The sequence below is a fragment of the Etheostoma cragini genome, chromosome 4 (genome assembly GCF_013103735.1).
Source record: "Etheostoma cragini isolate CJK2018 chromosome 4, CSU_Ecrag_1.0, whole genome shotgun sequence".
Classification (NCBI taxonomy): Eukaryota; Metazoa; Chordata; class Actinopteri; order Perciformes; family Percidae; genus Etheostoma; species Etheostoma cragini.
Genome location: NC_048410.1, coordinates 14797801 through 14810066, shown reverse-complemented (window position 1 = coordinate 14810066; position 12266 = coordinate 14797801). Strand labels below are relative to the sequence as shown.

Sequence of the window (12266 nt, the reverse complement as noted above, 5' to 3'; positions counted from 1 at the left end):
GTGCTTTGGACCCAGACTAACAGAAACATATCAGCTGCAGCTACACTGCTTTAGAGACTTTAATTATGTTTTGACCAGACATTTTCTAAAATCTGCAGCTTTGTATATGCTGAATAGAATAGCTGCACTGTGAACATGCAAAAGATGTTGCCACCACACCAGAAAACTAATCCATGCTCAAAGGCAAAACGAGATTTGCTCTAAACATGTGATTTTGACCATAAGATGCAGTGCTGCTTTCTCAGTCCATATGTATCTGACTCTGGGGTCTGAGTTCATCCCGTAAAGCACTGCCAGGTGCTCTGTGTCCGCTACATGCACTGTTGCTCTCCTTTCCTCTCTGACACCGGACTGTTTCTCCACAGAACACGGAGGACAGCGCTCGCATCTCCATCACCTTCTTTCGTCTGTTTCGAGTCATGCGGCTGGTCAAGCTGCTTAGCAGAGGGGAGGGCATTCGCACTCTGCTCTGGACTTTCATCAAATCCTTCCAGGTGTGGCGCAGTACAATTATTTGATCGATGATTGAGGGAAATTTTAAAGTCACTCATATTCATCTTTTTCTCTATTTTTTCCCCCTCTCTTGCCTGAAGGCTCTGCCATATGTTGCTCTTCTGATAGCCATGCTGTTCTTCATCTACGCTGTCATTGGCATGCAGGTTGGTAACTAAATGTGACAGAAAATATTTTTTCCTCTGTGTTACCCTAGTTGGGAAAGTTGTAGTTAAATTCATGTGCACAATATTTCTGCATCAGGTGTTTGGAAAGGTTGCCATGGTGGACGGCACGCACATCAACAGAAACAACAACTTTCAGACCTTCCCTCAGGCTGTGCTCCTTCTCTTCAGGTGTGTAGGATTCTGGGTTCAGGGGGTCATTAGTAAAATCAGGCACTGTGTTTTTAGTTTTTCTGGGTAACTTAATTGAGTGATTCATTTGTGTCTGTGTGTTCCACCAGATGTGCCACTGGAGAGGCATGGCAGGAGATCATGTTGGCCTGTATGCCAGGGAAACTGTGTGACCCCGAGTCTGATTACAACCCTGGGGAGGAGATGACCTGTGGCAGTGGATTTGCAATAATTTACTTCATCACCTTTTACATGCTCTGCGCCTTTTTGGTACGTACAAATATTTACAAAGTTGTAATATGAAATTGGCCGTAACTTCATAATCATCTGTGCATTTGTTCTCAACGACCAAGACAACATCATTGTAGTCTTTTTCCAATAAAGCACAACATAGTCAGAATGTGTATCTATCATTTTATTTTAGTTACAATGCAGCCTAGAGATAGCCTTAGATCCAGCCAGTAAGACTCATGAAAATAGCATATAACATTCACAGCCCTTTCTAAACCATATGTTTAGCCAGTATTTACACTCTTATTTTGGAGTTTATATCTATTTAACCTTGATTGCTGTACAGTATAGTTAAAAAAACCTAAATGCATATATTTAAACAAATGTATGTAAGGAAATTTGCTTGTACCCCTCCAGATTATAAATTTGTTTGTGGCCGTCATCATGGACAACTTTGACTATCTCACACGTGATTGGTCCATTCTTGGTCCACACCACCTCGATGAATTCAAGAGAATTTGGTCAGAGTACGACCCGGAGGCTAAGTATGTGCTTTATCATAAAGTGTTTCACGTTCATGATTCTGTGAAGTCGTTGTCAGTAAGTATATTGGCAGTTAATGTCTTACTTACATCTGTTTTTGTTCTGATTCAGGGGCAGAATTAAACATCTGGATGTTGTGACACTTCTTCGTCGAATCCAGCCTCCTCTCGGCTTTGGCAAACTGTGCCCTCACAGAGTGGCTTGCAAGGTCTCATCTCCTCCCCGATTTTATCATCTCATTTACAGAATACACACAGAAATACTGAGCCTTTAGCTGGCCTTTTCTACATTGTTAAAGGCCTCCGTGTGCTCTCTTCTTTCAGAGGCTGGTAGCCATGAACATGCCTCTGAACAGTGACGGCACAGTCATGTTTAACGCTACTTTGTTTGCACTGGTGCGCACTGCCCTGAAGATCAAAACAGAAGGTATAAGCCAAATTGTAATCCCATTACACTGTTCATACAATAATACTCTGCTGATTCATTCACTGAACATTCTCTGTTACCTGTAATTACGAGCTTGCGTGGATTTGAAATGTCTGTGAGCTGGAGTACTGTTTCTCAGGGACGATTGTTTCCCTGTGGTGCAGGTAATCTAGAGCAGGCCAACGAAGAGCTGCGAGCTGTCATCAAGAAAATCTGGAAGAGAACCAGCATGAAGCTGCTCGATCAAGTGGTGCCTCCTGCTGGTGGTTAGTGGAATCTCCCTCTGCCTGTCAATGAAACACACACACCTCCCTGTCCTGTTATAGTTTGACATACAATCCCAGCTAAAGCAGCTCGCACACACTCTCCGACACACACACACACACATACTGTACATATACACACACACAAACACACCCCATATGTTTGCATAAAATTATAGGAAGCTCCAAACTGCTCTTTCATGACTATGTCCTCAAATAGAAGCTCACTCACACACAAGTAATGCTGTATTGTGCTGTTTCTGCTCTGCTCATGTTCTCCTTGTTGCCCCCTCAGCAGTGTGTTTTTTATCTATGTGTGTGTTTGATCCACACTTTTTCCTCTTGCCCTGGATTCTAATGGAGGCCACTGACTGTCTGCTGGGCTTTGGGCTTGCATGGCCTTGTAGACCTCTGTGCAAATGCATGTCTTCCTTTCTAATATCTCACTCTCTTTTGTTGTGTATCTGTCTCTCTATCTCCTCTCTCAATTTCTCTTATTCACTCAGATGTCTTAATCTCTGTCCTTTTCTTACTGCTTGAGCTTCCACAGCTTATTCTTCTCACACTTTTATATCTCTGTATCTAAAACTCTGAGGCACTTCAGAATATTCTGAAGCAGTTCTGTTTTAGGGTGGTGGCATGGAACTAGTGTTGCCTCTCTCTCCGATTTCTGTCCCCAGCGTGCTTGTTTAAAGTGATTCAGACCCCTGCTTCAGAATGATTCTCACACACTCTTCAAATAAATCCAATCCAGTGGGACAAAAATGAATGCAACATGCCCATACATAGTGTTAACAGTCACTGACACACCGTGCAACAAAAAGGCATACATGAGCACAAACAGGTAATTTAATGCAAACATACTGACATGTATGATGCACACTGTATTGTAGCTCCGCTTGCTTGCATGTGCTAAATTAGTAAATTAAATGGCAATTTTCTGACATTTAAAAAATAATGGTTCTTACACCTTCCTGCCTCCCAATAAAAGATAGTTTTAAAATACATTTAAAATGTAAATGTATGTTAAAATGTGGTCTTAAAAAGAAATGAATGAATGTTGTTTAAGATAAATATCTAAATATTTTAAATCCATAGCTAATTGAAAGCTAATTTCAAAAGTAGCAGTATTTTATACTCCTACTGTATGTTTATTTGTAGTCTATCTCACATAGATTTTCTCATTCTGTCCCCTTCATCAGTAGGAACAGAGAAGTTACATTAGATAATAGTCACAACTTCAATGGGTCATATTGATACAATTAAATCCATCCGATTTAAAATCAAACATACATATGATGTAGAAGATCTCTTTTTTATGTATCACCTAAAGCTATTCATATGTAGAAATACATATACACATATGAAGGTTTTTAAGCACATATTTGATTTTTTTTTTTTAAACAGCGAAAAATATCTTGTGCAGATTGAGGTACAGTATATACACCATCATGATGGATGTATATAATTGGGATATAAATCAATTTTGGTTGGTTGGGGTGGAAGAGTGCCTCACTTGTCTGCAGTCCCGAAGTGGTGGACCCACAATTTGTAGGGGAATGGACATGAGAGGAGAAGAGTCTCTCCTTCTCTCTCCCAGGGTACTGTATGAAGTGACCTGCTGACAAAGGAAGCATTTGTGTGGTCTGTTCACTCAGATGATGAGGTAACCGTGGGGAAGTTCTATGCCACCTTCCTGATACAGGACTACTTTAGGAAATTCAAGAAACGTAAAGAGGAAGGCCTGGTGGGTGCTCACCCAGCGCAGAACAACACAGCTATCGCATTACAGGTAAGTCTCACAGTGTTTGTGTATCATTTATGGGAGAGAGAAGAGAGATTGTTTGAAATTGGTTGAAAACGTGGATTTATGAGCATTGCAATTCTGTTGTCTGTAAATTACGTCGTTGTGCATTTCATTCAAATATCATTAAGTGTGCTAATGCTATGGTTTATGATCCAGCAGGACATTCATGATCTTGGTGTACAGTATGAATCTGTTACTGTGTTTGTTTTATGTTTTCAATGTGTGAATTTGTTATTCGTGTCACTGCGTCTTTAAATATCATAGATGTTGATGTTAAGCTTGTGTCATCATCTCCTACCACCATTTCATGTGTTTTCTCACAATTCACTCATCAACTCATGAAATTCACCTGCAAAGCTTGTTGCCATTTCTGTTACCTTATAATGTATGATATATGGCTAAAATATTCACCCATATATCATTGTAAGAGAGTAAACATGACCAACTTTTAATTTATTTATAATTACTCACATGTTTCTGTATATTGTGCTAATTTGGCTAATTACTCCTACAAAGTAAAGGGAAGGGGGGGAAAAGTAATTATTAACTCACTGCAGAAAATGTGAGACTGAGCACAGCTGGATGCTACACAAGACATTTCAGCAGAGTAATCCTTATGGCAGGTTGCATTCAGGAGGCACATTTGTCTGTCTGTGTATTCTCATCTGTCACAGTCTGTCAGTAATGTAAACGTCAGGTGTTGCAGCACAGGTGTGTGTATGCCCAGTATGTGTGGTGGTTGTGATTGAATGATTTCAGATTTCCTTCTCTGAGTTGTAAGATGAAGGTCCCCGCTGTAGCGTTTAGCCCTCTTATTGTCATGGTTACAGGCTGGCCTTCGCACGCTGCATGATATTGGGCCCGAAATTCGCCGAGCGATATCATGTGATCTGCAAGATGACGAGCTAGTAGACTTTATTCCAGAGGAAGACGAGGAAATTTATAGGGTAACTGATTTACTTTTACATGACAGGAGGAATGTTTGTGGCAAAAGTTAAATATTGTGCTTGTAAAGTTACTTATTTGTATTTTCTGTGGTGTTGTACATATAAAAAGCTATTTATAAAAGAAAATGTAATAAGATAAATAATCAGCTAACTATGTAGTAGATTCATAGTCTCTAGTTTATATTGCTACTATATGTAGTTTTTACTTAATTTTGGCTTTCTTTGTTTTTCCTCCATTTCAATTCCAACAAACTACAAACAGTGCATTTATTTTTGCTCACGTCATGTGCCATAAAACCAGCTTCTGAACTTTTTTTTTTGCTCATACAATTTCTGAAAAGAAAATCAGCCCTGAGACTTAACATCAATAGCACATTTGTTTGGCTGTTATGTAAGAAGTACAAGCTCTGGTGGTTTTACTTTGAGCATTCTTTCACAGCGTAATGGTGGACTCTTTGGCAACCATCTCATGAACGGTGGTCATCGTCGATCCAACGGCCACCAGACCAACGCCACACAGCGACCTCTGCAGGTGCAGCCTCCACCTCACTACGCCCACATGGAGCAGCCGGTTGGACGTCTGTCTCGAGCCAATGCAATGTCCCACCCCAACAACCACCATCACCACCACAACCACCATCACCACCGCCACCACAACTCCTATGGAAAGTCGCCCAAATCCACCAACATCAACCTCAACAATGCCAACGTGTCCAGTTTACCCAACGGAGGACACCATCGCTACTATGAACATGCACCTCCCAATGGCTACCCAGGTCTTCGCAGCTCCTACTACGACTACGACAAGCCCCGGACACCCCAGGCTCAAAGGTATGCACACACTGATCATCAGCATTTGATCTGTAGGCAGACACAAGTATCTGTGTACCCAGTGTTTTTGAGCACTTTTTGCATTTGCAATTCATCATGTTCCACTGTTCATCTGAGATCCTGGGATGCTTTCTTAGTCATTTCATGCAGCTATCTGATTTAGCAAATTAAAAAGGAAAAAAAACATTAGTTTCTATGCATTGTGCTCACTGCATTGAAAAGGACATTATCTGTTGCAAGAATTTTTTCTAACAGGCAGGACCCAGCTTCTTATCCCTCTTCACAAACCTTTATTGTACTGTACACCCTTCACTCCATAATGAATCACAAGGCTACTCTTATACTGACAGTTAATTTCACAAGTGATCAATAGTGCACTTATCTCCTGATTTCCCATGTTCTGTTTAGTCAGCCGCTTCAGTATTGGGCCTGTTTTTCTTTAGTACCCAATAACTTTGGGGGACAATTTCATTACTGCCACTTTACAAAAGAGAAATGATTTTGAGTTTGCTTCTTATCTTAAGAATACAAAATGGAATTGTCGACATTTGCCATCACACCCTCTCCTCCTCATACATATATATGAGAATGCTGTATATGTTTCATATACTGTATGATATATATGTCATGCTTTTTCTGCCCGTTTCTATTTGTTTTCTCCCCCCTTTCTCCTTCCTAACCAAAATGCTTTCTCTCAACCATCCCTTCCTCTGCTTTCTTGGACAGAAGGCGCTACTATGAGACCTATGTTAGGTATGTTGCTTTTCTAGGTTTGGCTCCAGCAGTATATCTCAACAGCAAAAGAAGAAGTTGTTTCATGTTTGTTTGTTTCATTTTGACTTGGTTTTGGATCGGGGAATGGTTGCATCCTTGCTAAGTCAGTATTATGTGCTATACGCTGGCCTGTCACTGACTGGTTGTCATCTGCCATTGTTATGACACAGTTGTATCAACGCCTTGAAGTAGAAATAATGTAAATGTTAGTGGCCGGCATATTGCTGAGAGCAGCCCTGCTTTATGCATGTATAAATGTTAAATTAAAGCTTGCTTTAAAAAAGGACCCAGATGCTCGAAAACAAGGAGGTGGATGAGAATGATACCAGTCACCGCTAGTTCTGCTTTATGCTCATATCGCCAAAAAATGTCCTAGATTCACTCCAGAAAAGATCTGTGTTTTAATTAATCTAACAAGAACCTCAAAGTGGATGGGATGATTAGATAACAGAGTGATGCTCTTCGGCTCAAAATGTCTGCCTGTTGTCTTGGTTTGGCTGTGGTTACTAATTATAAGAGTGATCAGTTGCATTGCTGCCCCCTGTATGCATGGCAGTGCATGGCCATAAACCAGTTACTTCCCTCTACAGCTGCAGCGTGCCTTCACACTCTGACCCATGTGCCCTGACTCCTCATCAGGTCCCACGGAGTTGATGGACACCACCCTACCATCCGCAGAGAGGAGGAGTTAGATGAAGACCGCTTCTCTGGGGAGTATTACAGTGGGGAGGAGTTTTATGAAGACGACAGTATGCTGTCAGGGGACAGGTATTATTCTTCAAAAAGACTCAAATTCATTGTACAGTTGTACCCTGCTCAGATTAGGAAAGAAATATGCATAAATACCAGAAACTTACTCCAAATACAAGGGGCTTTGGGAAAGTGTGTGCAAAACCATTGCAATCCAACATGCTCATTATTCTATATGTTGACAGGTATGCAAACAGTGACACGGAGTATGAGACTCCCAAAGGTTACCATCATCCCGACAGTTACTATGACGATGACGAGCAGCCTCTCTACCGTGACTCTCGAAGGTCACCAAAGAGAAGGTTGCTTCCTGCCACACCTCAAGGTATCTTATCCCCTGCAGCATGTAAGTTCAACTTCTACATTGTATCCTAAGCATTTTAGATAAGACACAAAAATATCATGTCACATAATATCAGTCATTGCTAAAGTGTAAATCTTGAGCTGACATGTGTGTCTTATCCTATATAAACACAGCATCACGAGTTAGGACAAATTAAATGTAATAGTATGACTAGATTTAAATTAAATATCGTATGTCAAGAGTAGAATGAAATGTTATGAGATCAATCTAGATATAAATGATAATTATCAATAAAATGTGAATTTGGCAGTGATTTACCCAATCACCCAGTTTCATATTCCTTGAGTGTTTGCATTCTGTCAGAGCTTCCTGCATGAGGTCACTCACTGGTCCACTCCTGACTCGTTCAGGTAACAGGAGGCCATCCTTCAACTTTGAGTGTCTGCGCAGACAAGGTAGCCAGGACGAGCTTCCACATCAACGTACTGCTCTACCACTGCACCTTATGCAGCACCAGGTAACATAGGCACATGTCTCACGGCACTGTTTGCTCACTTACACTGTTTTGTATGCTGCGTCCCGTTTAGGACATATGTGTAATGCATTATTTTCTTCTGTCCCTGTATATTTGTTGAAGCAAGGTACATTGTGCACACATCCACCTGTAATAGCAGTAGTTGAACAGCTTACACTATGCTACAAAGTGTTTAAAGTTTGTATCTTGTGTCTCTCCTGAACCATCAGGTTATGGCTGTAGCAGGCCTGGACTCCAGCAGAGCCCACCGCCTCTCCCCAACCCGCTCCACCCGCTCCTGGGCCACTCCTCCTGCCACTCCGGCCAGTAAAGACCAATCACCATACTACACCCCTCTCATCCGTGTGGACCGCCCGCACAGGGAGAGTGCTGCTAGCAGCCACGTGTCTCTGCGCAAGAGCTCCTGGTACACAGACGACCCAGAGTTCTCCCAGAGGATGTACTCACCTGTCCACCTGCAGGTGCCACCTGAGTATCACAACCAGTATCACCAGAAGAGAGGCAGCGCCACCAGCCTTGTGGAAGCGGTGAGTTTGATGCTAAGTAAGGAGAGGAGAGGTGTGCGTTTGTTTGATTGTCAAAACAAAATAACAAGATCTAAAATATCTACAGTAACATATTGTTTCCTCTCATTCTGTCAAGCAGGTGTTGATATCAGAAGGGCTTGGGAGATATGCCAAGGATCCCAAGTTTGTTGCTGCCACAAAGCACGAAATAGCAGATGCGTGTGAGATGACAATAGATGAGATGGAGAGTGCAGCCAGCCACCTGCTGAACGGAGGGATGGCCCCGAGCATCAATGGTGTCAACGTGTTCCCCCTTCTGACTTCAAGGGACTATGAACTGCAGGACACTGCAGCCAGCTACAGCGACGAGGAGCCTGAGACAGAGCCGAGAGCTCCTTATGAGGAAGACCTGGCAGATGAGATGATCTGCATCACTACTTTATAGCAGTGGCTAAAGAAATCTGCAACTTAGAACCTTGTCAGACTATCATTGAGAATTTTAAATAGAAATGCATCTGTTGGCTCTGACCAAAAGAAGTGCCTTTTACATAGAAGATAAATAGGCATATAGGCAAGAGACACATTAGTCCCGTTCATTTAATTGTTCAGCCACCTGCCGGCTAAGGAGGTCACGACACAGAGCCAGATACCATCCCTGCTGAGCACAGAGGGACTGACTGCAAACCTCCTGTCAAAGGCCTTTAGCTGGTGGTGACGTACAGGTTCAGCATGCAGCCAGTCAGAGATGAGGACATTGATGCCAGTAAAAGATGGACCAATTGGCAAAAGTGTGAGAAACTCTCCAGGGTGGGTCTCTAAGGGTGATGACAATCAGATGTACGATGTCATTACCTCGGTCACTTTATTAAGGTTTGGCATATCATGCAAGTTTTCAATGCAAGCATAGAAAGGCATATCTCCTCCCGTATTTGTTAGTATAACTTGATCCCTTTGTTGTTAGATCAGACCGTTTAATGATCGCTACAGCTGAGTCAAAAAAATGAAGTGCACCAGAATAGTTGTACCAGATTATGCAGGAACTAACTGTCCTACTTATAGCATCGTTCAACTTGAGATATGTACTTTTGAAGTGACGCATTTTCGATAAATGCACTAGCAGGCAGGTTATTTTAAAATTTTAGAATATCCTGATTAATATTTCATAGTTGATATGCTGTAAATTGTATTATATAACAAAAGAAACTTTGTAAAGAGATATTCTATATTTTGTAATTATGTATCATTTAAAAGATCAGCAATATGGACCCTTATGACAACTGGTATGCTATAAAAGCAGACTTGCATTATTTTATTAGGTACAATATTCTGATTTGCCTTTTGTTTCTTTTTTGCTAATATGCGCCATTTAGTTTGCCTATGAAAAAAGCATTTTGAGAAGTTCTGCTTATGACAACACTACTGCACAGATATGCAAATGGGTTTAATTTCTTAGCTTAGGAGTACACGTGTTACTTCATTAAACCAACACCAGTTGCATAAGGTTAAGCCCCCCCTTAAAGGACCAGTTTTAGGATCCAGCGCTAACATTTTATACAGATGTGATGAACACATCTGTTTGCATATTTTGTGCAGGGCATGCACAGGAATTTAAAATGCATAATGCATTAACAATGCTGCTTTTTTAGTTGGTTTCAGAGTAAAACCTAGGTTTCGTCAGCCCCTACTGAAATGCCTTTTTACTGTTTAAAGAACGAAAAATGATAGTATTGATTGACTGATGGTAGTAACAGGGAAAAATTAATACTTCTCAGACCTTGTGGTGGGATTTTCCATGACATACTCTTTGTTGATGGTGTAATAACTCAATTAAACCTTTGTACTGAATCTTGGCAATCACATCTTAGCCTTCATGTAGTGTGTGAGGCCTCACGGCCTGTGGTGGAAGGAGACACACGCACACATCCAAAGGTCAGAAACAGTTCAACATGTGTTGCAGGTGGAAGGACAGAGGGTGTCCTGGTGTCAGGATTCTGGAGAGAGGCTAAGCAATACTAACCCCCATCCCTTTCTCTCTCAGCCTGCCTGGTTCCTGCAAACAGTATACGTCGTTTGCCAACGTGACAACATATCATTCTCATCTTACCTGTCAGTCACAGTGTTCCACAGTGGAATCTTTGAAAGAAATAGGTAGGATTAAACCTGGTCTTTTTGTTTTTTCCCTAAGCATATGTGAGAACAGTATGGGAAAACTCACGCTGGATGCATAAAATGAGGAACTGAAGCCCACAAGTTGGAACACATGACAACAGAATATCTCTTAGTTTTTATCAATTATCATTTACTGATCTATTAAAAAACGGATACCGAACTATTCAAACTGAAGTGGGCTTTTTCAGGCGTTACCATGGAAAGTTCGAATTAGCACCAAGGATATTTAGGGTAAATGTGTCGTTCATGAGTGTTTGATTTGTAGGTGAGTGCGTACTGTACTCTAATTCAACCGAATACTGTCATGAAAATGTAGGTTTTACATTTTGTGTGCACATTGAAAGGGCTCTTTGAATTGTTTGTGAGTAAAAAAAAAAAAAAAGTGTTCTAGTCCTTTTGTTGACAACTGTCATATAAAAGGACCAATGCACATAACAGGCACATTGTACTATTCGTAGCAATTACAGTACTGATGAACTGAAGATATGCATTATTTTGTAAACACTTTTAAAAGTCGTGTTATACTAAAGATGAAAAGAACTTACTTTTACCTCATGTCAGGGATTCCTGAAAAAAAGAAAATAACGATTTGGTTTAGTCTATACCAATGGTATTTAAATATTAGCACATAGCTGTTTGTCTTTGCACAAGTAACTGTATAGTGCTTTTGTTTCTCCTTTTTCTAAACAGATTTGTGTATTAAGGTGAGACAATTTTGTACTTTTTGTGACTGTGTGTATGGTTTAGTGGAATCTATATTTGTCATTTACACCTCACCTTACAATGCTGGGAATGAAAGAATATTCATTCAAAAATTCAAAAATATTTTCAAGGTGCACTGCTTCTCTGTTTGCAGGTAGGAAAAAAATATAATGGTAAAGTACCAGTTTACAGAGAAATTCATATTGATTTCAACGTTTCTTTTGATTTTCCTCATATTGTTATGATTAAAATTACTATTACAACTATTAATGTCCTGAAAGCTGTATTAAAATAGAAGATAATGTAAAATATGTACAAAAGTATGGAAAGACCCATGGTAATGTTCTCTACTTTAAAGTCTTGATATTTGCTCCTTAATGTTTTTCTTCAGTAAACATTATTTATGTTGGTAGCAAATGCTTTACTATAATCTTCTAGGTTTTTTATCACTACATTTTTTGTATTTTCATTTTATTTTGGCCTTGACTTTATTGAATCGATACTGATATTTTATTTTCTATTGATCATCATTGAATAAACTTATGCTGAATTTCTGTTCTCTTTTATTTGTATTCTGCCCTTTTTAGAGAACAAACACTGTTTTCATCACAGATAAATTTGTGAGATAAA

General features: G+C 40.3%; 1 protein-coding gene across 17 annotated transcripts in view; it reads left to right on the top strand.

Moving 5' to 3' along the window:
• Window positions 1-12197, top strand: part of cacna1da (calcium channel, voltage-dependent, L type, alpha 1D subunit, a) — a 60749-nt gene extending 48552 nt beyond the window's left edge. For 8 of the 17 annotated variants that reach the window (XM_034868190.1, XM_034868187.1, XM_034868188.1 and 5 more), the window contains 17 exons: window positions 366-494; window positions 594-659; window positions 757-848; window positions 959-1118; window positions 1497-1624; window positions 1734-1830; window positions 1946-2048; window positions 2213-2314; window positions 3970-4103; window positions 4949-5065; window positions 5505-5896; window positions 6623-6649; window positions 7310-7438; window positions 7606-7766; window positions 8135-8241; window positions 8469-8786; window positions 8905-12197. In XM_034868190.1, the coding sequence (XP_034724081.1) occupies window positions 366-494; window positions 594-659; window positions 757-848; window positions 959-1118; window positions 1497-1624; window positions 1734-1830; window positions 1946-2048; window positions 2213-2314; window positions 3970-4103; window positions 4949-5065; window positions 5505-5896; window positions 6623-6649; window positions 7310-7438; window positions 7606-7766; window positions 8135-8241; window positions 8469-8786; window positions 8905-9210 (2568 nt within the window). In that variant the 3' untranslated portion in view covers window positions 9211-12197. The remainder of the gene's footprint in view (window positions 1-365; window positions 495-593; window positions 660-756; window positions 849-958; window positions 1119-1496; window positions 1625-1733; window positions 1831-1945; window positions 2049-2212; window positions 2315-3969; window positions 4104-4948; window positions 5066-5504; window positions 5897-6622; window positions 6650-7309; window positions 7439-7605; window positions 7767-8134; window positions 8242-8468; window positions 8787-8904) is intronic. The other 9 variants (XM_034868193.1, XM_034868194.1, XM_034868202.1 and 6 more) reach the window with 5 other exon arrangements.
• The last annotated feature ends 69 nt before the right edge of the window (window positions 12198-12266 follow it).